The 26,600-nt window shown below is 47.4% G+C and overlaps 2 protein-coding genes and 1 non-coding gene across 3 annotated transcripts; 1 reads left to right on the forward strand and 2 right to left on the reverse strand.

Moving 5' to 3' along the window:
• Window positions 1–3,055: 3,055 nt before the first annotated feature.
• LOC144102884 (U1 spliceosomal RNA) lies at window positions 3,056–3,219 on the reverse strand. Its single transcript, XR_013308258.1, has one exon. It is a non-coding gene; the product is annotated as a U1 spliceosomal RNA (small nuclear RNA).
• A 350-nt stretch (window positions 3,220–3,569) lies between these two features.
• LOC144100931 (exosome complex component RRP42-like) lies at window positions 3,570–4,652 on the forward strand. The gene has a single exon (XM_077633851.1). The coding sequence runs from the start codon at window positions 3,724–3,726 to the stop codon at window positions 4,591–4,593; it is 870 nt and encodes a 289-aa protein (XP_077489977.1). The 5' UTR covers window positions 3,570–3,723; the 3' UTR covers window positions 4,594–4,652.
• Window positions 4,653–9,392: 4,740 nt separating this feature from the next.
• Window positions 9,393–26,460, reverse strand: RhoGDI (rho GDP-dissociation inhibitor). The gene is made up of 5 exons (XM_077633854.1): window positions 26,322–26,460; window positions 21,455–21,651; window positions 20,646–20,729; window positions 19,917–20,057; window positions 9,393–12,080 (listed from the first exon to the last, which is right to left on the reverse strand). Exons 2-5 carry the CDS (start codon window positions 21,636–21,638, stop codon window positions 11,884–11,886), a joined length of 606 nt encoding a protein of 201 aa, XP_077489980.1. The 5' UTR covers window positions 21,639–21,651; window positions 26,322–26,460; the 3' UTR covers window positions 9,393–11,883.
• Window positions 26,461–26,600: the final 140 nt, after the last annotated feature.

The following is a 26,600-nucleotide window of genomic DNA, read 5'->3' on the forward strand; positions in this document are numbered from 1 at the left end:
CACGAGCTGGCTTAAAGCAGCTTCATTATGCGCTTAAGTGGAATACAAGGAAGAAAATAATGAGCAACACTCGCCAAACTTCCTAATACGGAAGGATGGGCGTGGACACACCTCTATCGCTAACAACAATGAACCTTGCTGACCAGCAGAGGAGGAAGGCTCCCTCACCCAACACGAGTTCTTCATTCTAGTGTTTCAGCATCAAAGTTCTAAGGCGGTACAGTAGAGGAAACATTGCTTTCTGCGGGCGTCCCCGCAAGACAGCAAGTCCCCTCCTTTTCCAGAGTACATAAGCACCCACAAACATTATTAATTCAACAAAGAAATCGCGACTGCGACTCTGCCACCGCATGCGCACCTGGAACATGCGCGCTACCAAGCGCCAGAAATTGCGCGCGACTGGGCATTCAAAAACGGCATGGTTCAGACTTTCAGTTCGACCACATTGCGGACATGAGGTGGAGGGCACCACGCCCCACGCCGCAAGGCGGTCAGCTGTGGGTAACGCTTCCCATTCGCGAAGCGAGATAAAATTGGATACATCAGCGGGGAGAGAGGCAAAGATTCTTTGTTTCCGCCTTTTGCGCACTTTCCTGCGCTGGTCTACATTCAGGGTGCGAAAAGCAACATATTCGCAAGTTTTGCTTGCGGACAATTCTTTCAAATCACAATCGGGAAGTGTACCTTCAAGAAAATGTAAGGATCTCATGACATATGTATAGAAGGCTGGCGACTTTTCAGCGGCAGAGCCTTTCCAATTTGATAACTCAAAGAAGCGACGCGATGTTCCCATCAAATATGTGGTGAGTGGTCTTCCTCAGTCTGAGACAAGGTCCCACATGGCCCTTAAGGCCAATACACACACATAACTTCAAGATCCGGGATGCTGAAGCCACCCATGTCGGTGGGCAGGCGAACAAAAACTCTTGCAACGCTGCGTGTCCACCCCAGAAGAAAGATCCACACGCTGTGGCGAGCCTGGATAGGGCGAGGAGGGCGTTGACTGCGATCGTTGACTGCGAGGCTTGCTGCTAAGTCGGTGTACAACAATCTCAAGACGTCTATCAGACGCCTTGGGAAGCCAAAGCAGTCTAGAACTGTGAAAAGGCTGTCACGCTCAACGCGGTCAAAGGCTTTTTCTTCATCTAGGGAAACAAAAGCTCCCGAAACCTGCGTGCCCGTAGCGAAAGTGATCAAATCGTGACACCGCCGACACACAAAACTGACGTCACAAAACTAAGGTTCGTAACTTCCGTAAAACTCGGCAAGCCCGGAACTCGAACCAAAGCCACTCTACCAACCATGGAGGAAGGAAAATTTAAGGAGAGGCCGTCACGGAACATTTTTTGAAGCCGGAAACGAGCTCGGCGCCATATTGTCCGGGCGCGCTCTCGTTTATTTTTATCCGCGCTCTTGTTTACGTTTCTCTGCGCGCGCGTTTCAAACCACGTGAATGAGCTAGCCTAAAGAGACTCCCGTGCGAGTGGCGCTTGGCTTCTGGCCGTTGTTCATGTGGGGGAGACGTCGGAAATGTTCGTGCGGGGCATCCAGCTCCTTCCAGTCATTGCTCTTTGCCGCGTCGTCTCCGCGCCGTCCCCGCTCTCTCGTTCGAACGAAACAGTCCGGCTTGCATGGTCATAATCGAATAGCATTCAGCAAAAGCACTTGTCGCAACTGCCGTAAGCGCGGGAAGGAACTTTCACTTATTGCGGTGGCCCACCATGATACGTAGTGTCGTTCGTTGCTTTCACCTGCGTCGCTTTGCGAAGACGGAGATATGTGTCCCTGGGTTCCTTCCAGGCTGCACTATATATATATATATATATATATATATATATATATATATATATATATATATATATATATATATATATATATATATATATATATATATATATATATATATATATATATATATATATATATATATATATATATATATGTGTGTGTGTGTGTGTGTGTGTGTGTGTGTGTGTGTGTGTGTGTGTGTGTGTGTGTGTGTGTGTGTGTGTGTGTGTCACTGCAGAGTAGCACACTTTACTTGTGATCCACCATACAGAAATTGAAAGTCAATGTATTGAACACATCAAATTATTTTTCTTCAGCATAACCACGTAGGCATCATTGAAATTGAATGCACATGTGCATTCTCATTTCACGGAGTACTTTTTACCGAAAATGACATTATCATAGGACATGGGCAAAATAAACACATGTGACCAAAGGCGTCCAAATTCAGTTCGAGCTTCATTACACAGTAAAAGCTCAGAGCAATAACGTTCATAGTACTATTCATACGCGAAGGGTGGCAAACGAACCATATGGGGAGTTGAAACATTTTCGATGTCATGAAGTGCGAAAATGAAAATGCTTCGCCTTTTTCGCACTTCTTTCCCATGACCTCAAAAAAGCAATTGCTGAACCTGTTACAGGAAACGGATCTAAAAACAGCGCGCGACCAGAAATAGACTTGATCTCGATATGAACGAATACACATGAACGCGGCACATCCCAAGGGCAAACAGCTCGCACGACACTTCAAACGGGCATGCAACAAGAACATATACTAAGAGCAAAGCGTCCATGTCATGAACCCCGCCGCTCACACAAGCGCAATCGCCGAAAAACAAAAATACCAGTTGTATTATAACAACGCCAGTTGCAATCGCTGGAGCGTTGCAAGAACACGCATAACTAGCAACGGGAACCGCACACGGCACGCACAAGACGCCGACGACCGCTCTTGCACGCCGTTTCGAATCACTGGTGAACGAACAGCGCGAATGCTCCTTTTTGAGTGAACAGCGGCGGTCTCCCGATGGCTCCGAGCAGCGCTGTAGTAGACGTTGAATGGTTGTCGCCGAAAGCGTTTAAATCGGGGCAAGATATGGTTGAACGCCGCCAACGACAGGCTGTGAAGCGCCATCAAAACAAATTCGAGCGAGCACTTAAGAAAGTTCGTCTACGCCGTCTGCTACCGCTAAAATAGGCCTCGCGAGCGGGAAAATTCATCTAACCCGCGTATGAGTGAGTTCTGATTTTCGATTGTATAATAAGGGGGATAGCGCGAACGCAGTCCCCCACTACCAAAAATTGCATGCCCCATCTGCCCCAGTTTGGGGTAGTGGCAGGGGTCAGCACGAGCGCAGTGCAATGCCCGCGCCTCTCCCTGGAGGCACCGCCTCGCTGATCACGGTAACCCCGGCACCAGGTAAGTATGCTCTAGCACGGTCTTGCTAGCCCACCCCACCGACAGGGACTCCATTTCTTGTTCCGATGAGCATTGCCAGGAATGTAAAAGAACCGCATCTCTCTGCTAGCATTGCGAATCCATATTGGTGTTACGACATAGCCACTGTTAGCAACCTTCGAGCTATTAATTTAAAAAGTTCTTTGAATACATGCTTGCTTATTGCTCGCTTAAAATGTGCTTTAAACGAAACTTTCACGCCGACTCGATCCTCACTGTCACTGTCCGATAGACGTTACGCTTAACGAGTGGTGGCGCCACTTGAAACGCCGTCTCTCTATTAACATTTGTCCACGGAACGTTTCAACTTGTTTCCATCGCACGCGCATGCACACGTTTCGCACGCGAACTCTGCACATTTCAAAAGGGTTAACTACTGGCCGTAATGAGATGAAACCGGTGATCTTGTGCTAGAGCCTGAAGCGAGTTTTTCTGCTGCTGATAATTGACTTGTGTGTGAAAGTGTCGTGACAATGGCTGATGTACTCATCAGCGAAGCGGAGAAGACATACATCGTCCACGGGATACAAGAAGATATGCGCTGCGACGGTCGGAGCTGTTTAGAGTACCGGTTTCTGGAACTCGAGACCGGCATCGTGTCCAACTGCAGCGGTTCGTCACATGTTCGGCTCGCAAGTACCGACATCTTGGTTGGCATCAAGGCTGAACTCGATGCTCCTGATCCGACTGCACCTGAGCAAGGCCGCGTAGAGTTTTTCGTCGACTGCACTGCTAATGCTGACCCCGAATTTGAGGGAAGAGGCGGAGAGGAGGTCGCCACTAAGATCAAATCGGCCTTGGCTCAAACTTTTGGCTCTCCAAGATGTCTTGACCTGAAGTCTTTGTCAGTTATTCCCGGTCAACAAGCTTGGGTTCTCTATGTGGACGTGTTGATTTTGGAATGTGGAGGAAGCTTGGTTGATGCTGTGTCTGTGGCAGTCAAGGCAGCTTTGTTTGATCTGAAGATTCCAAAAGTCTCAGTCACCATGGATGAAAATGGAGAGCCAGAAATTGACGTTTCAGATGACCCGTATGATGTCAGCAAACTGAGCGTTGCCAACGTGCCTTGCTTCATAACACTTTCCAAGATTGGCCAACAGTTTGTGCTGGATGCAACTCAAGAGGAAGAGGCCTGTGCTGTGGGTTCGTTAGCTATGGCTGTGACAGGAGCTGGGAAGGTTGTCAGCCTCTTCAAAGGTGGCGGTGGAAGCCTCCATCCCGAAAATGTGATGGACATCATTGAGGTGGGGAGAGATGTTGGGATTGCTCTCAATGCTGCAGTCATGAAAAATTTAGAGTTGGAAACCAGTTTGAAAAAAGAAAAGAAGGGGTTTCTTCTGTAACGCTCAAATACTGTCAGGTTGGCACGTTAATAATAAACACACTGGCTTCAGCAAAGATATTCCTAGACACTGCTACAATTGGCTCCACAGCGGCTGTGTGTCAAGACTGCACCAGTTTCCTCTTCAACAGCCGCCCTGGTGTGAACGTGCGTACCGTATAGGAGATTATGTAACCATAAATAGGGGGAATGTTCGGAACGTGCTACAAATGAGGCAGCTATCAGTGCAAAGCTTGCAAAACCAGCAGCATCACAAATCGGAATCCAAGGAACTGTACAATACCCTCCACAAGCGGCATTGCAGCTACATAAAATTGTTGCAGGAGTAACTGTACACATTGGCCTTTCAGTTGAAGGCAGCATTAGGATCTTTGTAGCGAAATTAATGGGAGATTCTAAACTGGCCCCACCCATGAATTTATAAAGAGGCCTCCTGCACCTTGGCCATGTTGGTGCTTGTCTCCTTCGAGCGCACACAAACGCTGAAAACTGCTCTTCGTTTTGGTCTTTGAGCACCCATGTATGGTACTTCTCTCATGTTAATAAATATATTTGTTTCGTGACCAACTCGTACTGGAATATTGTGAAGCAGAAGGAACCGACTGAGGTCCTAGATATGAAGTTTTGATGTTTCAGGAAACTCGAAGGTTGTGGGCACGGCACCTGACTAACTGTTGAGCGATAGGCTCATCATAGGCCTCCTAAAACAAGAACCTATTCCCTTGCTTTCGAGCTAAAGTGGCTGCCCATTTTAGCTCTCGTGAGAACAGAAACTGAACTGAGGCAAAATGTGGGAAAAATATGTGCAATACATGCACTTCAGTCAACATGGGCAAGCACAGCTACCTAAGCCTCAGGTAGGCAACGTGCAGGAACACTTCATGTGGTTCTTATGCTATTAGTGCAAAATCACTCATACGCTCACCAACACTGACCAAGAACCTTGTCATCTTTGGATCTTGGATCTTTGGATCTTGTGCCGATGCCTCGCAACAGCGACGCCACATTAGGTTAAAAAAGAAATCACATCATTATTAATGACTGTGAGTCGAACCCATGGTGGCACAAACAGATCAGCTTCAAAGGCCGTTGCGCGACAGCACCAGGCTATTGCCGCAGCCGAACATGCCGCGTGTTAAACTGCAGCACACATTCACACTGTGCATTGCACATCGTCTTCTTCATCCACGAATGCTGCTATGAAAGTAATATTTACTCTACTTAATTTGACACTGAGGATGAGGAAGTTGAAGACGCGCATAAGTAGCTACAGGTAATTTTATACACGAGCAAAAATTGGGCTCGCATCAATTGATGGAGCCCGTGGCAGTACCATCTGGGTTAGCTACTACTGCAGGAGTGGAGAAAATGCGACACAGTAACAATGAAGCCATCGATGATGGAATTAATGCCAAATTGAAACATTTTCAAAAAGACGAAAATCCCATGCTTTCGCACTATAATCGGTTTAATCAACTTAAAACCCTGACAATTTTATTCCCACACACTTTTGTGTCTTCAATTGCATACGACCTGCTTAAGAAACTGTATCTAATAGTAAGTTTCTCACTAGCTAGCACGAGGCTGATGAATTGTCCAGTTCATATGCCGAAAAAAGTATAAGATGGCCCCCAAATTCCTTCCAAATGAAAAAAAATTAACTGCCAATTTACTTCATTAAACTAAATGCGACATAGGTGTGCTAGCACAATATGTATAGACCCTTCATACAGGTTACTTATGACAATTTTACAGACAATGTAAGCGGCGGCTGGCGCAACGCGGTTTCTGCGTTTCCACTGGGCTACAGCTGCCGTGAAACCGGTCTGCCTCCTCAACCAGGTCACCACCAGGCTTCACCAGCACACGACGGTTTCTTCGCTGATGACCCGCCTAGTGCTGGCGCACTCCATATGACAAGTGAAGGCTTCAACAACAGACAGGACTGCTTTTTCACTAGCAAGGCATTAGCACAGCACACTATAACTGCTTACAGCTGGTTCTAGCCATGCTGTGAAATGCTTTCCAGGTACACTGCAAATGCAACCTTTTAGTTTTCAGCATGGATCAGCAGATTACCAGCTAGAACCGAGCCGATGCCACTTTAATTCATAGTTCAAGATTCTCATTTCCATTTTCTACTCTCAAATTGATCTCAACAATTTCATAAGGAAGCAGCATTTCTACTTGAGCTTGAAAAATGTGAATGAGATTCACCTGATGCCAGTGAAAAGTGTGTTTCTCAGGTAACAGATGACAGTGAGATGCGACGGTACTTTCTGCGCTTATTGAAGGTCCTTAACAACTTGTGGGCTCATTTTTGTTTCGCTCACCTAAAATTCAAGACGCGAGCACTAAGTGCCCTACTGTTTGTCGAGGACGTGTGGCATTTCACACCCCATGTTTTGTACTTGGGCATGGTAAGGGGCATGTGGATGGGATGCAAGTCTATGTTACTTAATATCTACACTGCCATATGAGTAGCCTTCAGGACCTTATTTCCAGCACTGAAGGCTTGGTGGGAAAGCTTTGTGTCCTTGCAATCACCAATACAGCGCTCCCACGACCTGCGGGCCTTTCAGTTGCGTGCTGACATGCAACGAACGGCTGGCTGGCGCAACATCTGGCATGCTGCTTACAGCGAGTGCCGATCTTTCTCTGCATAATGTAGCATCGTGACCTGTGCTTCAAGTAGGTGCCTGCATATTGGTGTACCTCAGTACGGTATAACTAAGACCGCTTTTGATATGTTTCATGCTAGATAAAGCTGCACCTCGGCCAAGGCTTTTTAGGTCGGGGGAGTCAAGGGGCGGTACAAGGTGTCCGAGACCTCCCATGCTAGAATGTATATACTAAATGAATTTATTCTTCTTGATGGTGATCGGAATGTTAATGAATGTTTCTTCTATATCACTTCGAAAATTTCACTCTGATTTTTAGTAAGAATCATGCACGTTTCCTAAAACCCGAGATAAATATAAGAAGTTGGCAGCACTACACAAGGCTGGAAGAGAAACCCGTGCCCTCATACCACGAGTCAATCTGGAACTGGCCAAAGCTCCAAATTCTACACAAGCATACTGTCAGAGCACTGCCCTGATACAGTAAAATTGCAGTAACGAACTAGTTAGCAGGTTCATGCAACTCAACTTCTGATAACAGACAAGGGTAGGGAGATGAGGGACTTAATAGATGGGATTCTTTCCGTGCACATCCTAACGACCCTCTAAAAATTAAGTTCCTTAACAATGATTATCAAGGTTTTTGGTAAGGTCACTGGGGTACGCAGGCAAGTAATTTTGGTGTGCTCTACAGCACAACTGCAGTGTTATAGTTCTGGCAGTCTTGATACCACAGGCAGCATAAAAGAGCTCTTGCAGAGCTGCTACCCTCCCCGTTCGACCACGTCCTACGTGGAATCTGCATTCCACGTCCGCCGCGATGCTCAGTAGTGGAGCCGGTGGACACGCTTAGCTCTTAGAAACTTCACACAACACAAATACAGCGTTGCGCATGACATGCGCGGAGACCGTGGGTTCGGACCCACCGGCGGAATGTAGCTGTTTATTTTTTTACTTTCTGCAAAATTATCTCGGAATGATTACACAGTTTTCACTCTAACAAGATAAAAAAAAGTGACTGCATGGTTTCTATGTATGTTGCTTTATTTCATGCCAACTCCTGATGCACGCTCCAACTTCCAAGCAAGGCGCGCGCACGATCGAATGGCCCACGGGGACTGCTCAAAAATGCCTTGCATGGTGCACTAGAACTATAGGAATACCTACAGCTCCGTACCATGCAGAGCTCTAGCCTTATGACAAGGTATGACATGCATCATGGCGAAATTCTCTCTGGCAAAGAAGTTGTGCTGTGCAAATCCTTTACTTATGACCACAGTGGTAAAGACTTGAGGCTTTCCAGAACAGGGCGTCAAACTAGCAGCGTCCTACGCCGAATTGCGCAGGGGGTGTTGCCTATGCGCGCTTAGTGTTTATTCAAGGTTGTGGCACACCCACAACGTCCACTGTATTCACGACAGGCGCATCCACAAAGATTTGCGTACTACATCACGAAACGAAACCATACTCCACACAACGCGCTCACCTTCCCGGGTCAAGTGGTCAAGCCCATAGCATTCTTTCGGAAAATGGCGAGGCCGACACCGCCGCGAAGTCACTTTGCTCATCGCGCAGTCTCCGAACAGGTGCTTGAAAGAACCGTGCTATTAACTCAAACGATTGACTAATGCCCGGCCGAGTTCGACAAATCTGCCCGCCATTATTAGCGTCCGCTCTTGTTGTTAGCCTATCAAAAGATGGCACATACCCACACTGGGGGATCGGCCAAGAATCGGGTAACTATTCCTGCGCCAGCTGCGCAGTTGTCCGTGCATCTCAATACTTACAATCGTCGCATCATGTGTCTGCAAAGGGAACTGCCAAGACTCTTTCAAGAGCTAAATCACAGCGTTATTAGTTGTCTTCCATTCGCATGGGTGGCACGAGCGTCTCTTAAGCCTCCAAATGTTGGTCACGAAAGCGAGCCGATTTCGGAACGAAATTTTCGCGATTCACATGTCTTACCTTGGAGTGAATTTGTGGCAACAAGCGCCACCTTTGTTGGCTTCACGTTACGCTATCCAGCGTAGTCACACAGTGGCTACTATTTTCGCATGCCACGAAGTAAGCAGCGAGTTAGGTGATAGAGCGTGTTGTGTGAACTACATGATCCAAGGTCATGTAACCTTTTATAGAGAAAAGGCCTTGCCAAAAATGAGTTCTAAGCATACACAGAAAATTTGTTGCACACGCTTTATTGCAGTGGATGGCACCTTTTGCCAGCAGTATAACACACATTGTTCTCAGCTTTGTGCAAAATGGTAGGGAGTCCTGCAAGGCTTGATCTAGCTCAATTCTACACTCTTTCGGCCAACAATGGTGCCAACAGGAAATACTGCTCCCAATGCCGCTTATGTATTACAAAACAGTTTGCACACTACTGGTGCACTCAAAACACGTCGAAAGTGCAGGCACATATTTACGTGATACACACACACCCAAGGCACGTGCGAAAACGACTAATTTAGACAAAACGTTTGATTTAGCGCTCACATAACAAGGTTTGTTGCAGCAGTGCAAAATGTGCCACATGCAGACTGCATAAGTGTAGTATGTGAAAAAAAGAACATTGCACATTATCAGTCAATGAATCGTAACCTGTGTGTAAGGTGTGCTATTAAACAACCGCGTGGCACAAAACTTGCAACTTTTGTGAGCAACTTGTTGAATATGCAGAGAGGGCTATGGGTACAAATAATAGTGGGAGAAAAAAAAAAGAGGAGGGGGGAACCTTTGGCCGGCTTTTTTTTGCGGTCTGCCGCTCTTGCAAAATACAACCGCCTGCAAGAAGCTGAAGGACAATCAACACCGGTTTGGCAACGTTTCATGGCAGTAAAGCAAAAATAAACCACAAAGTTCAGAGCAGCAGAGGTTTAAAAGCGTTAGTATGGCAATTATTCTGCAATTGAAAACAACTTATAATTGCTGACAAAAGAGACTTGGAATGCGGCAAATAGTATTCCAAGGTTGTACAAACTAGATCAGATGAAATATTAGGAAGACAACGGCTGGCTCTGGAAGAACAAAGGCTCTCAGATGCCACACCGGTCTTGCATAGTGTGCTTTGCAGCAAGCGTTATAGTACTACACTAGTATCCTCTTACAAAAGTTGAGCGTGGAATACCAGGTTTCTTCACAGCATAGGATTCAACTGGCATCCCCGACCTCAAGAGGCTGCAACGCTATCAAAATATCTATTTCTTCACGTCTTCCCAGGCATCAAAGCAGTTTTCATATGCTTTAGGCTTCAAGCGGCAAAACCATCAATTAGGTATGCCACAACAAACGCCCACACAATTTTTCTGACAATGTGAACCTGCATCATCGCAGAGTAAACGTGGCCAACGAAGAAAATAAAAAGGGTCCCAGTTAAATAAAAACTGAGGAACACAAAACACAAGAACAAGCAGGATGAAAAAAAAAGTATACGGACCGGAAAGTAATCACAGGTTGAGTAAACTCGCACTGCGAAACAAGACAACAAAAATGTAATCAAAGAAACGGCGCCTCCTTATGTACATCGAGAATGGAAATAATGTTCTCATCTACCTTCCGTTTCTCACAATCTCCCAAAAGAAAAAGAAAGTGGCCAGTGGCAACATGCCACGAAGGGAATCCCATTTATCGCTTATTGCATTCACTGGTTTTCGTTCGCATTCACAGGTTCAGTGTGAATGGCATTCAGGTCATTTGCAGGTTTACTGACAAACAGCCTCAATGATGACAGAAGCGACTGATGTTCACTCGTTACTACGCATTCAGTCAGTCAGCAAACGTTTCGCAAATTTAACACTGCTTTTAAAAAGATTCCAGAAGATTGCAACACGCCATCATACATACACTGTGTAAATTTAAGTAGCTCACTGTGGCCTTAACGTTGAGCTTTAACACAGATTTGCTTAGCACACAACCAGCCAGCAACGTGAAACTTTGATCGTTGCAACACAATGCCAACACTCTTGATCACAGACTGTCAAAAAGTACATGGTCATCAACTACGCAATGCTTTCCCAAATAAAAGAATCAAAACTATGCGAACTATGTCTATTCCATGTAAACAAATAGCAAGAGCACATTCACAGGCGTGACAGCAGAGAACAACACAACTGCCTAAGAATTTCGCCTCAGCTTCTCAGAAGGCCTGCTATAATAGCACCGACTTTCTTGCGGCACTTTTACTGAGCTGATCCTGTCAATAATAAGCATCAAGTCCTTCGTATAATCAACAAGTCACAAGGAAACCTGCAACTATTTTTGGGGTTCAACACAGCTGCTTCAACAACAACCCACAACCTTCTACCTGACAGCGACAATTAAAAACGCACTGGTAATGATGACATCACTGGATCCCAGCATCACCCTGTAGCAGATATTGTTTTTCCACCCCATTCCGGTTCTCATCACTGGTCACACATATGGAAGCACAGTCACCAATGCAAGCCAAAAGGAACTTACCACATATGCCCCAGCTTTACATGATGCGTAAAAGGCAATCAGAAACAAATTCGTACAAAATCTGACTGCGGAATAAGCCTCGCAACAAGTGCGCATGTTGCCACTGGCCGGGGCAGCCAAAATCGCGGAGAGGCGCAGTCCGGAGCAGTCACACTCTGTCGTATACGGTCGACGGCGGAAGAGGAGAGAGAGGACAACGGGAGAGTCTAGATTATCTAGTCCCAGTCCTTCTTGATCTCGAAGGTCCACTCCCACTTCAGGTGCTCATGCTTGTCGTCGTCGGTGAAAAGCGACTTCACGGTGTACTGGCCGCGGGCAAGCATGCCAGCTGGCATGTCCTCCTGGGGTGTCGTGAACGACTGGATCTCCTTCTTGGGCGCATATGAGCCCACCATCTGGTTCATCTTCTCGACTGCGCATGTTGCATGGAGAAAGAGAGACATCGGACAATGATCAGACAAGTTTTATGCACACACAACCGTTGACCATGCAGTTCTGAACCTAGTTCAGTGTCTCAGATAAGCAGAACAGAAACTGCAAGGTGTTAATTAGACGCAAGGAAAAATGCCAAGTATACAAAGAGAGAGAATGACATGGCTGCTGTTGAGCACCATCTTGGCTCTTCCCTTGCTATGTCCTAGGTTGTTTTTTTTCACCATTCATTACATCTCTACTCGGGTAAATACACGACCACTAGTAGATGCATCTCTTTTTCTGCACCAATTAAAAACCCTTTTTGCTTCAACTTAACCAGGCAGCTGGCAGTGGCAGAAATAGCTGTGCGAAATGTCTATGCAATTTTGCAATGCAAACCACGTGCTGAGAAAAGATTTCACAATGATCCAACCAAGTCAGCCAAAGCTGTATGACATGTTTTACACAGGCCTTAGCTCGGACATGTGGACTATTGGCTTCCTTCGCATGAGGAAGAAAGTCTCAGCAATAGAGCCACATACAATGTGGGCTTTCACTGCCTGACACTCTTGAGGAGGGATCGACTTATATTCTTAGGTTCGGTACACACATCTAGGCACCTTATTAATGTGAAAATTATGCAAGATGAACGCAATTTCTTACAACAATAACAGAGTAAAACCCTACTATCGCTTTCTTCAGGACCCAGCAGCAAAAATGGTACATACAAGCTGGAAAACATAATAGCCAAACACACTGAAAAGCAAAGCTGAAGCAGTGGACTTAGCTCAAGCCCATTTCTATTTCGCGAAAAAGTCTTACATCAGTGTCTCCCGACTATTTTTTTTTTTTTTTTTGCTGGCAGGAGCAACACGGTTCTCTCAAATTTCGTAGACTTCTTGGCTGTTGTGATTGTCGGCCGCAACAGTTTTACCTGCACAAATGCCCTGTGATGGCTCCCCACCAGGGTTGCCGTTGATGGCTACTTTGCACCAAACTGACTACTTTATGACTCCGCCTGTTGATGGAAATTTCAGTCCGACTCCCTGGCTACTTTGACTTTTATTTCGGCGTGTTTACTATCCATTTTTTTTGCAGCTGCATATGCAATAGCAAGCAAGCATAAAGACAATCTATTACTTCTGAGCTTTGTTGTTGTGGTGGCCGATGTGCGCATGTGTACTCCCCGCCACCCCGCCAGTGCGGATGGTGCGCATCGAGGCACCTGAAGCCATGCGCGAAGGTGCAGCCATGTGGTGGCGTAGGTCTATGTAATGCTAGAACAAGAAAAACGCAATACTGGCGAGAAAACACTTGTGCAACTCAAGGTGACAGAGCTTCTGTCTTGTGCCTACAGCGTGCAGACAACGCTGTCTGCCATGGGAAAGCACACAAGTGCAAAGCGTATGTTCTGAGAATGGCCAAAGGACAAGAAACTTGGGTGTGTGCAAATGGAGCTTCTGGCCGTGCTTGGGTGGATGCCAATGAGTAATTACTCTCTTATTGCAAATCTACTCCACCTTGGGGGATTCCCCTCAACACTGGGCCAACACCTTTACCAATTGTTTGTTAAACAATTCGCTCTCGCCTTACCATCTGCTACGCATCCTGGTTAGATCTGTTGGTAGAGCGACTGCCATGAAGAGGAGGTGGTCCCGGTTTCAAATCCCGGACCAGAACGAATTTTTCTTCAAGTACGAAGTTCCTGTGAAAGGTCTATAGCTTTCCCTTGCAGCCATACGACACTGCTGATGCTACTGAGTAATACTCCCTTATTACACAAACCTACTCCACCTAGAGGGATTCCCCTAAACACAGAACCAAGAACACTATCTATTGCAGATAAGCAATTTGCATGCCCAACAGCAACCGTGCTCTCCGCGTCAGACTATTTGTGGTGTTCTGAAGAACTGCTCAGTGCTGCTCAAAACATGAACACGCCGTATTTTCCGGTCTACAAGTTGCCCCTGTGTATACCGTATTTACACGATTGTAAGTCGACCCTTTTTTTGAAATTTAAAATTCCGAAGTGGGGGGGTCGACTTACAATCGAAACGAAACCTTGAACTGCCAATAAAAGCAAGAAAAACAATCTATCAGGAACGCTACTGCGATGTTAGAAGTTTTTGTTTGCTCTACGGCTCCAAGCGTAGCATTCAGGTATTCTGCGGGCTTTTTGGCCAGGATTTTTCATTTTTTTATTTTTACTGCGCACACCGTTACCCACCGCGATGGTTCAGTGCTACTGAACAGGATACCCGGGTTAGAACCCGACCGCGGCGGCAGCGTTTCGATGGAAGTGAAACGCAAAGGCGCCCGTGTGCTGTGCGATGTCAGTACAGCAGGTTAAAGATCCCCAGGTGGTCGAAATTATTCGGGAGCACTTCACTACGGCACCTCGTTCTTCCTTTCTTCTTTGACTCCCTCCTTTATCTCTTCCCTTACAACTGGGTTTCCGCCGATATTTGAGACAAATACTGTGCCACTTCCTTTCCCCCAAAACCAATTTCATTTCATTTCACTCGCGCGAAGGGCCGCTGTTCCGCTGTTCCAATCGCGGAGTCTGCGCCAGCGCCCGGGAATGTCGCTAGCTGATGGAAGAGCCGCTATTTCAGTTGGTTGCGCAATACGTAACAGCGGCGCTTCTGGGGAATGCCGATGTTTGCTGGAAGAGCCGATGCCCCGACACCGATCACTCTTTGTTTCGTGGTGCTTGGAGTTGGTGCTTTTGACTCGACTGCCGGCCGCGTGCTTCGCCATGAGCTCTCCAGGTTCGAAAAGCATTCGGCGCTCATTCACTGCAGCGTTCAAGAGGGAGGCCATCATTTACGCCGAAGAAACCAACAACTGCGCGACGGGCCGCAAGTTCGACGTTTCTGAACGGTTGGTGCGGGAGTGGCGGAAGCAGCGAGACAAAATTTTCTATTGCGACTCCAAGCGAAGAGGTTTCCGTGGGCCGAAGTCGGGACGCTTTCTGGAGCTGGAGGTCGAGCTTGCAGCATATGTCACCGAAATACGTGATCGCTCCCTTCCAGTGACATGCGAAATGATCACGCAACAAGCCCGGGTCTTTGCTGCGGAAGCTGGAATACTCCGAACAGACTTCAAAGCCAGCAGGGCTTGGGCTACGAAATTTATGAAGAGGGCTGGCCTCTCCTCGTCAGCGCACTAGTGTATGCCAGAAGCTGCCTGTTGCTTACGAGGAGAAAGTTCTCGCCTTCCATAGACACTACCTCAAGCTCCGCGACTCGCGGCGATAACTGCTCAGCCAAATCGGCAATGCGGACCAGACTGCCGTCTACTTCGACATGACGAGCAACACAACAGTGAGCGTGAGGGGAGCTCGCGAGGTTAAGCTTCTCACGACAGGAAACGAGAAACTTCGGTTCACTGTTATGCTATCATGCTTGGCAGATGGCACAAAGCTCTGACCGCACATCATCTTCAAAAGAAAAACTATGCCAAAGGAAATGTTCCCGAAAGGTGTGATTGTGCGAGTGAACGAAAAAGGCTTTATGACGGACGACTTAGTTATTGATTGGTACCGTCGGGTGTGGCTTTTGAGGCCAGGGGCATCCCTCAAAAATCGCAATCCGAACCTCCTCGTGCTGGACTCATTTCGCGGCCACCTAACCGCGAAAGTGAAGGCAGAGCTCCGAAAAGAAGATACAGATATGCTGGTGATTCCCGGCGGTCTGACGGGGCGGCTGCAGCCGCTAGACGTTGGCATTAACAAGCCATTCAAGGACTTGCTCCGGCGTGAATACAACAAGTGGCTGGCGGCAGAAGGGCGGGAACTTACGCTAACGGGGCACGTGAAGAGAGCCTCCCTGGCGGCTGTGTGCGGGTGGGTGATTTCCGCTTGGGCGGCCGTTCCACGCGATGTCGTGGTGCGGTCATTTAGGAAGTGCGGGCTTTCCATGGAGGACGATGTGCTGTGGGATCGCAGCGGCGACGACGATGACAGCAGTACCACTGAAGATGACTCAAGTGAGGATGAATAGCCCATCTATGCAATAAATTTTCGTTTTTGAAGCGCTACACCGGTGTTTTTTTTTTCGGCCATGCAATTGGGGGGTCAACTTACATTCGCGTCAACTTTTTTTTTTTTTTTTCGGACATGCGATTTGGGGGGGCCGACTTACATTCGAGTCGACTTACAATCGCGTAAATACGGTAAGTCACCCCCCATTGCAAACGACAATATTTCCGGGAAACAATCACGTTTAAGTTGCATCAGTGTATAAGACACCCTGTTCACTCGGTGACCTCTACAAAAACGCTCCAAGGACCCCTCAGTTACAGAGCACAACAAAAATGCCCGCCTGCTACAGATGCTGTGGGCAGCAACGATCCTCGAGCTCTGGCCAGCGTGCCTTCTCTCCGTGGTCTGCCTTTCGTGTTGGCCTCATCGACGAGAGCGCTGGTGTCTTTGCGCCAGTCCCGGATCATATTTAAAGGGACACTGAGGAGAAATTGAAGTTGGCTTGTGTTGATAGAATACCAGCTCCTGATCACAAAAATGCCACTCTTACTGAAAACAAAGCTCTTGTAAGGAAGAAAATAGCAAGAACCAAAATACAGGTATCGCCGCCACAGGCCAATCTCGCAAGTACAAGCGTGATGACGTCATAGGATAAGAGACGCCACCTAGGAGGAATTTTCCTTCCTACATGGAGGCCGCGAATCTCTGAGGCTGAAAAAAGAAGGTTGCGCAGTTCAATATTGAAGTAAGTTTTGTTTTAAAACCGATAGTGCAATTTTATCAAACAAGGAAGACAGATAAAAGACAACCTCAATGTTGGAAGCAAAGAAAACTGATGCTTGGCGGCACCACAGGCAGCCAGGAGAGTTTCGATTTGTTATGGCACTTCGCGTCTATGAGCTTTGCGTGCCCCGTGGGTTTGCTTTTGACGCGCCTCGATTTACAAGCGCCGAACAGCAGAGGAACTCCAAGTCTGTCTGTCTGTCTGTTGTTGCCAGGAAGAAAGAAAAGGAAAATGCACAGGCCTGCTCGCTGGCTCAAGCCGAGCCACAATCGCTACCACGTGCAGATAGTAGGAGAGTTGAAAGATGGGATCTCCAAGTGCCGCTTCAAGTGCTAGTTAACCTTTGAAGGTTTAAGGCTGGTTGCATGATCGCCACGGTCGATGAGAAACTATGATGGCATGATGGTCGGCGATCATACAAGGCAGTTCGCAGTATAAAGAGCACTTGTGTCTTTTCATGCACGCACGGCGAAACATTCCCGGCTGTGCCAGTCAACTTCAAACTACTTAGCGGAAATCGTTTATTAGGGACGGGAGACAAGGTACAAGGCAGTTAAGAAAAACTGCTGATGGCCTAGCTGTGTTAGGCCAGGATATACGTAGCGAAAGCACGGAGACTTCTGCATCGGAAGAGTGCATTCACTAGTGCATTCATGGTTAATTCTTGAGCCGTCGGAACGGAGTGGTAGCGTCTCCGCCTCAAACGCCAAAGGCCCTGGTTCGGTTCCGAGCCTCAGCAAACGTTTTTTTTTATTATTCAGTGAGTGGGCGGGGGGTTTCAGTGGCTCCCATAGACGCCGCCACCGAATACGTTGGTTAGCGGTTAAGCGCAGGCTCTGTTTAGGCGCGTTTATACTCCAGCGTAACGCGCGCGAGCGCGCTGCACGGTGACATGCCGTCGGCCAAAGCAAGACCCTCTATACTCCAACTGCGCTTGACCGCCGATGCATTCAGCAGCTTCGGCGCACTCTGACCGCACTGGCGGGGACTTGGAGCATGTCTCTATTTCGTGCCGAGCGCGCCAGCCCGGCCAGATCGATTCGGCTCCGCGGCGAGGTGCGCGTTGTGACGTCATTTAATAGCTTCGGCAGTTGGGCGGAGCTGTTCTTTTCGAGCTTTCGGCTAATTTAATCCATTCACAGTACACATCTGAAGGTACATGCAAGTGGGCGAGAGAGCCCGATCCAGTGGACCCCGTACGTCCGGAAACGCGCAGAAGCCATTGAAGCGTCATGCGTTGGCTTTACTTTCAAGCCGCCAACTTTTTAACGCGGGCGCCCTTGAGCACCCATCCGTCTTTTGTGGCAAAAAAATAAATAAATAACCTGGTCCTTGCAACCGTGGGAGACCTTGATGCCGCCTGCTGCACTGTGCAACCGCGCAGTTCAAGGAATCACAATCCGTTGGCCCCAAAGCCCCGGCCAGCCTCCGATGGGCGCGACACGCCGACCTTGTCCTGGGCCTCCGCGACTCCCCGCACTGGGGTTATGATATTTAATTTGCAACGGCTGCTCACGGCGGAAGGGGGAAACGACCCGCCAGCACCTAACCTAACCGTGCTCCCTCAAAAGTATCGCACACTCTGTGGGGCTGAGGTTGTTGATATGCAGGCCGGAGTTTTTGAGAGAACTTCATCGTCAGGTTCGGGAATGGGATCCATCGTAACGCTGGCAAGACACCAGTGCAAACGTAAACAAAGCGACGGTAGTGACCCCTAATAGATGCCTTCAACGTGCGGCGGCAGTAGCTTTCATTTCGGCTGCTACTAGACCGCACCGCCAGTCGGCAGAAATCACGGAGTCTGCGTTTACGTCACGTTCACGTCACTCCGTCCTATGACGTCATAAGAGTTCGCCGTGACGTCATAGAGTTCTCGAGTTAGAATCGGAGCGGTGGGAAAAACTTTTTCAACTTCAAATCCAAATTTCTTTGAAGTAAACGCATCTTTCGCTCCCGGACAAACTGCAACAAAGCCATGAAATGCCGAACTATCAGATTTTGCTAACAAAAAAAATTTGATAAGAGTTTTCCTCACTGTCCCTTCAAGGCGAAAGCCTTTAATGGCTCACACTCGCTGTGACCGTCCGTCCGGTCACGCGACCTCGCGATGACCATCAGTCCGTTACATCGCCACCTAAGTCACATGACCTACCTAGGCACGTGACCCTGGTCACGTGGTGCCACGCTCACGCAAGCTGCTCATCTCCTCTGCCGTGAAATGAATTCAAGCGCACCAAATTCAAATCAGTGCAATGAGTCGCAAAGAGCTTTCGCTTTCCCGCAGTTAAGAGATATCTAAGTGCCTCCAACGAATTTTTTTCACTTATGTCAAACTTCCTCCCTGCTTCCTGGTTCAACGGCATACAACTTGCATCATGCATCACAGCTCTTTCGCCTTGCAGGTAGCTTGAAGTTTAGCAAGGACAAGGCACAACATGAGCACGAGTGAAGACAATATGTAAAACTGAGGTGAGGCTGCGGAACTCTTGCCGCAATCAAAACTTGCAAGAATCTGACCAGACTGGATGTGGTGGTGGCAGAGAGTGCGCGCCGGTGCCGCATTTAGATCGGCTGGGGCAAGACTATGTGATTTTATCGATAAGGCAACATTTAAAATCAACGCGACTTATTCCACTTTTCCATTTTCTTTTCAAACACAGTTACTGGGAAAAGAGAAAGATGACACGTGGTGGCGCATCATTTTTCTCCGTATATACAAGTTGCGCAACAGTATAATACACACCGTTATCATAAGAAGCACGAATGAAAATTGCAGGAAGAAAAAAAAAGCAACTTATACACCAGAAAATATGGTAGTTGCAAGATGCCACTGATAGTCAACACCGCTGTTCATAGGAGGAGCCACCCTCTGGCATGATTAAAGAACTCTGTGTTTTCAGCGAGCTGAAAGCCTACCGAGCTACAATCAGCAAATTTAATTTTAGATCCCCTTGCTTCCGATGGGGAGGATGTGAGAAGGAATCGTGCACCCCCTAGAAAAGGATTTTACTGCCGACAACTTGAGCGCGGCTAGTCAAGCGAAGAACAGAAAGCCGCCCGCTCACCCTGGAGTCCATGCCTGTAGATCTTCTGGACGTACTTGAGCCCTGTGACAATCTCGCGCTGCACAAAGAACTCGATCCGAATTCGGTACTGGATGCCCTCCTTAACAATGAAAGTGCGCTTCTTGATCTGCTCCAGGTCCTCTACATGCAAACAACAACACAATAATATTATTACCTGCTGGTGACAACTATAGTACAATACTTTGCCCTGCAATGAGCAGTCATGCCCACAAAAAAAAAAAAAAAAGCTATGAGATGTCCTGCATATTTGCAGCTTATGTTATATTACAAATAAACCGTGCCATTATTGCTCCAAAATTTCACACACACAAAAAAAAAGACTGCTTCCTGCTTATGAACACACTTCACAAAAACACGTGCTAGACTGCCTCAGGCGTGCTTTCCTCTCTTTCCCACCCATTTTCGCGTAGTAATTAAGACCTGTGTGTTCATTAGTCAGCATACGTGTTGCTTATTTTAATTATTTTTTTTTCCACCAATGCCTTGGTTTGCTGCACTTTATCTGTACAGCTTCTGTTGTTGCTGCTTCAATCCGGAAAAAAATGAGAATCAAATTTTCTTCGAAACACCTTGGTGCTCGTTACCTAGAACACCTCATGCAAGTACAAGATGCAATACCATGCATTTGCCGACCCGTCCACACAGACACCAATGCCCCCCCCCCCCCCCCCCCCCCCATAAGCGGAAGGAAGTGAAGTGGGAACATACCTGTGAGGTCAAGGACAACATCCGGCCGCCCTTCAACCACCAGGACCAGCTTTTTCACAAGCACACGGTTCGGGTTGTCTGGTTCTGCACAACATAAAGCAACGCAACTATGTTAAGCAGCTCCATGGAACTGAGCTTAAAGTGCCGTCCACAACATCTACTTGACTACGCAATAAACATGCCAGAGATAAAATGCATACCCGAATACCTGCAAGCGGTACCTGCCAAACTGCTTCTTTTTTTTTTTACGAATATTGCAGTTATTTTTGTCCCACTTCGTCAGAGATGAAGAACGACATTACTTGCACAGTATATTGGCAGTACTCGATATTTAGGACCTATCTGCAGCACAACTGCATATTTTAAACATTTGAGAGTCGCGCCAAAAACAGGTGCTTTGATTACCACTTAGGTTATGAGAAGCTTCCACAGATGGCGCCAGCTACACCAGCGACAGAGCACAGCAACTGCACAACAGGCCGGGTGGCCGTCCTGCAGCCAACTACTGGCAGAGTGACACCGTTACACGACGCTCTGCCCGTGCAGCTTTCTTTTCATTGGCACAAAAAGTTGCCATCATGTACAGCGAATAATGCTGCATCGTAATTTTTGTCTCTAGTACAGTAAAACTGGCCCTCACTTCAAAAGATTCACACAAGAAATGTTTCCCATCCTCCTGCACTCTTGTGTGCTACTCTGAAATGTGTTTCAGAGCACCTAAGCTCTAAGATTTGTCTGATGTTTTCAGTGAATGTCGCTCGATTTTTCCACGCAGCAGCAAAACACGTGCAGGCACAGCAGGCACCCACCCACAACAATGGCTTCCGCAGTGGCAGCCCCTAGCAGCGTCTCCTTGTACTTCTGCAGCGAGGGGTCCTCCTTGTCGGCCTCGACAATGTCCTTGAGGGTCTTGGCCGCGGGCGGCTTGTAGTTGGGGTGGTCCTCATCGTCCTCCACCACAGGTTTAGTCTGCTGTTCCTGGTCGTCAGCCATGGCCGCTGTTCGTCTACGAGCAGAGCCAGCTTTCATGAGCGCATGCGTGAAGGACAAGCACAATGGGAAAAATTCTCCTGCGAAACCAAGCCGTCACTGCTTTACCCTCAGTACAATAATGGCAAAACGAAGGGCAATCTTTGGGTGTGTTGTTGTCAGCCAGTGCAACGTTTCAACCAGCCATAAAGTATGCAGCATGTTTTGCGATCATTCTCTGCAGGACTGAAAAGTGGTAGGGGTTTAACGTAGTTAAACCGAGAGGACGTGCGAAAGCAGGTGTTCATTCTCAAATTGGAGAGGACACTCAAGCTCCGCCATAAGGGTATGACGCGACAGAATTAGTGGGTTAATGCCGAAATATGCAGAATTGGTCATTCTCTACTTAACATTCATAGGCCCAGAACAGTCCTCATACCACTACCAGTGCAGTGGCTGTTTCTATCACAGCCACTGGTAAGGATTATGCAACCCACGTTGCTCTTCATGAGCAACATCTCGCGACCAATCATTATTTTAACTGCCGCCTGCCTCCCATTGGCTACAAATGCCGCAACGCTCCTCCGAATTTACCCAAGCTTCCTCCCATTGGCTGCAGCTTGTGCAACGCTCCTCTGAACTAAACCGAGCTTACCCGAGTAACTCGGGTAAGCTCGGTTACTTGGGTTAAGCTTACCAAACGTCAAGGTTCGGCGGCCTGCTGGAGCAAAGTTGAAGTTAAGCGCCTATGTCGTCGTGTTTTGTGTTCCGTCCGTGTATCTAAGCGCCGCTGAGCAATATGAGACAAGCTGAACTGACTGGGTGTATAGATTTTCAAACTGACACTTGTCCAAGGCACCGAACCCAGCAGCCATCCTCCACCTTCCTTCAGAGAAAGATAATCCACCGGGTGTGTCTAATTTTTCAAAGCAGCGGCCACGAACTTGCCCTCACACGGCCAGAAAAAAAGCTATGCACCCAATATGATGGTGTATTTTCGTTTAAACAAAAGCTTCACAGAAACAATGCATACACTCCTGGCTGAAATAACATGCCAAAAAGGAATGACTATGGATGTGTGTGACAGCGGATATCATATACTTGTTCATGGACCTATGGGAGGGAAGGCAATACAAGATTAGATAAAGCGAGATAACAACGGCCGCTCAATACAGTGCCCGTGCAGTCACAAGTTCCGCTGCGCACTTTTCTAATCCACACTTCCTGAAATCTCCCAAATTGCTCCATTTAAATGCACAACTGGAGAAAAAAAATTTGAGGGGACACTTAAGCTCCGCATTAAGGGTATGACACAATAGCGTAATGGTTTAATTCCCATATATGCAAAAGGTCATTCTTTACTTTGCATTCATACATCCCTGGGAGCCCTCCTACTCCTCGTGGCGCAGTGGTTTATCGACGCGCAACTGCCCTGCGATGGCAGGTGCTCCTAGCAGTGGGCCTTGTGGGCCCAGGTTGCACTTCCTGAGCGACCAATCATTAATTTAACTTCCACCTGCCATGGTGGGCAGTTTGCTCACTATCCAGAGGGCAGGTTGTGATGACGCTGCGAAGTCACATGGCCTAGGTGGCTCACCTGCCTACTAGGTTGCTCTCTGGGCACCACCTGCCAGAGTCATGATGGATTTTTCACTCACAATGCCGACTACGCCAACACTGGATTTTTCAGGAGACAGGGCCTTTGACACCAGCTGGAGGTATAAAAAATGTGCTATTCCGAATTAAATTCAGTTGTGAGTCTGTGCTTATGTACCCCCATATACTTGTTTATGTTTGCTCAGTTACCTATATGATAATGAACCGACTCACCCAACAATGTGCTATATGTTTACAAAACAAAGGGGGCTATTACAGTGGACTATTTGTGCGCCGTAGAGCAACAGCGATTTGCGGAAAAGACTGTGTGGCCAGAGCCTTCAGTTCTGCTTTTTGGGTCACACTGACCTGGGCACATGCAACATTTACCACCACAAAAAGGTTGTTAACGAGCCAATGTAATCACAAAAAACATCCGCACTTTATTAAGCATACAAAACTCTCAACAGGTGGCTGAAAGATTGAGTTCAACTTGCCAACTGAATCAGCATTTGGACGCACCCCAAGCAGACAAATGATTTGCCTGCCCAATTTCACGCATGAAAAGCAGGAGCATATCACACACAAGCACACGTTCTGACTCGAGTGATGAGACTATGATGTACTGCGTTGGGTTAAATGTCATTGCAGAGGGCAGCATTTGGGAATCCATAAAAGCAAGCGCTGAATTTCAAATGAAGCACCTCACCAACTGTCATGTTATGTATGAATCAAGTTTGGAGACTGCCACATAAATTACCATACATGCCATTCACAGAGTTCAGACTTGACCCCACAGCAAAGCGTCAAAATTTGTTACTCACACTAAACTAATTTACAGACTGCAAACAAGGCACCACGAAAAGATTAAGTCCCGGAAATAGGGTTCAATGCTGTGACGCCCCGCCGCGGTGGCTCAGTGGTTAGGGCGCTCGACTATTGATCCGGAGTTCCCGGGTTCGAACCCGACCGCGGCGGCTGCGTTTTTATGGAGGAAAAACGCTAAGGCGCCCGTGTGCTGTGCGATGTCAGTGCACGTTAAAGATCCCCAGGTGGTCGAAATTATTCCCGAGCCCTCCACTACGGCACCTCCTTCTTCCTTTCTTCTTTCACTCCCTCCTTTATCCCTTCCCTTACGGCGCGGTTCAGGTGTCCAACGATATATGAGACAGATACTGCGCCATTTCCTTTCCCCCCAAAACCAATTTAAAAAAAAAAAATGCTGTGACTTGCAAAAATCGATCATCGCGTCCAGCTGCTTTCAGCAGAATTACTGTGTTTTAATTTCAAACTTGTTTGCAAGCACGATAGGAGACCACATTAAGGATGCCGTTCAGAACTGTAACGTTGAGGCATGAGTGCAGTATCCAAGTGTCATAGAAAACCTCAAGCAAACAATGTCCTCATCCTATTATTCCCCTGTTTACATTAGAATTTACATTTTTATCCTACCTCCGAGGATAAAAAGGCAAGGAAAAAGGACTGGCTATAAAATAAGGTACCTGACGCAGCAAACAGGAATTATGTCATTAACGCCTACACCGCGTCAAAAAATATGAAATCTTATCTGGGACGCGAGATGGTTGCTATTTAACGAACCGACCGCAGAACCAGCTTTCCAACGACGGAATAGGGCCTATTTTCGACCGATTATGCAGCGCGGTGTTTCCTCGACAGACCTGAGGCTTGAGCAACGCGGGCGCAGGAACTGGAGCCCATCCAACGGGGCCCAGAAATTTCAGGAATGCACGAGTTAAAAAACCACGGCTCGCTCAACTTTTCCGTGCGACGAAGCCAGATAACGTATTACAAAGTTCGCTTTTTGGACGTCGCTCGGTCTGTTTCCTTCCAACCTGCTTTGCCGCAGAGAGCAACCTTTCGCTCCAGCCTACTACGTTTCAAATTTCCTTGCCGAGCAAGAAAAAAAAGAAAGATATTTTCCAGCTTGCTTCTTTTTTTTTTTTTTTACCTAACTTCGCAGACTGTCTGCGATGACAACTTTGACGCGAAGGTAGCAAAGGCGAACAAAAGCCAGAACTCATCCACGACGCTTTGAAAAGAAAAGCTGCTGTTGCACTGTAGCGGTGGGCAAAAAGACACCTCTGAGTGTTGGAGAGAATAAAAAAAGCGAGTAAAAAGTAGCTTCCCCGTATGCGTCACTTCGACAAGACAAACGACGGAGGCGGAAAAAGAAAAAAGAAAGAAAAAGATCACAGGCTTCTTGCCGCGAGTGGACTCGACTACGGAAGTGGTTCGATTTGGCACCGGCGCGCACAAGATTTCTCTTTCAGCTTCAAAAACGAGCTCAGGATTCGCGTCAGATGAGACACCACTTGTTGCGCAATGATTTCACGAAGCTCACAACTCAGTTTCTGTAAAGAAAAAAAAAAGCGCGCGCAGTCACGGCTAAGCGCCGAGCAAGTTCGGTACCTGGACACAGGGTCCATATCATCGTTCACTTCTTGATTTCATCAAACCAGCCCACCTTTTTTCATTTATTTAAGCATCTTACTCATCTCTCACTTCATGGTTTCTATGCCCTGAGGCACTAAACATCGCTTCAAAAAAAAAAAAGTTCGGTACCTCACGGCATAAATATACTGCACGCCGATGTCCTCACATACTGCATATGGTGTGACGCACAGCTGCAATGGCAGGGAAGTGCACGCACATTTTTTCGCTTTTCAGGTGCCGATGAGGTCATCTTCACGCGTAGCACATCGGCGAGCAGAAAAAAAATAAAGAAAAGTTGGGTGTTTCCGCGGACAGCAGCTCGTGACAGTGAAACGCCCTCGTGAAAAACCGCGCTTGATCAAGCGCCTCAATTGGAGGCACGATCACCAGGCTCCCGAATGCGATCAGCGCCTAGACATGCGTGGTTTAATAAAATTTATTCCGATGCAGGTAACAAGAGTTAACTTCAGTTTGTTACAACCGGCAAAGGTGTGGAAATGCGAAGAACACCGGCTAGTTCAAACGGATGGAAGCCATGCTTTTTCACTCTGACCACATAACTACTCAATTAAACCGCGCGTTAAGCACAGAAGGGCCGCTAGAAGCGATCGGTAATGCAATTACAAGTCATTAGGATCGTGCAAGCTGGAAACTGACCTTTTGGGTGTCGTCTACGAGGTACGGACGTGAGATAAATGTGATTCCACCAACCGCGGTGTTTGTGAAAACCTAAAATGGCGACGCTTTATCGACTTCCGGCGAGTCGCGGTGAAGTGCTGGCGCGAGCGAAAATGTTCCGCTGGCTTTTCCCTCGACATTGACTTTCGCACTGACTCTGCCTCGACGACAATTGAGGAGAAAAATACAGTCTCTGAATCACGTCACACTGTTGTCTTTGCAAACTAACGCCAATGGCATGACATGCTATCGTAAAAA

Source organism: Amblyomma americanum, chromosome 8, assembly GCF_052857255.1.
Source record: "Amblyomma americanum isolate KBUSLIRL-KWMA chromosome 8, ASM5285725v1, whole genome shotgun sequence".
NCBI classification, from domain to species: Eukaryota; Metazoa; Arthropoda; class Arachnida; order Ixodida; family Ixodidae; genus Amblyomma; species Amblyomma americanum.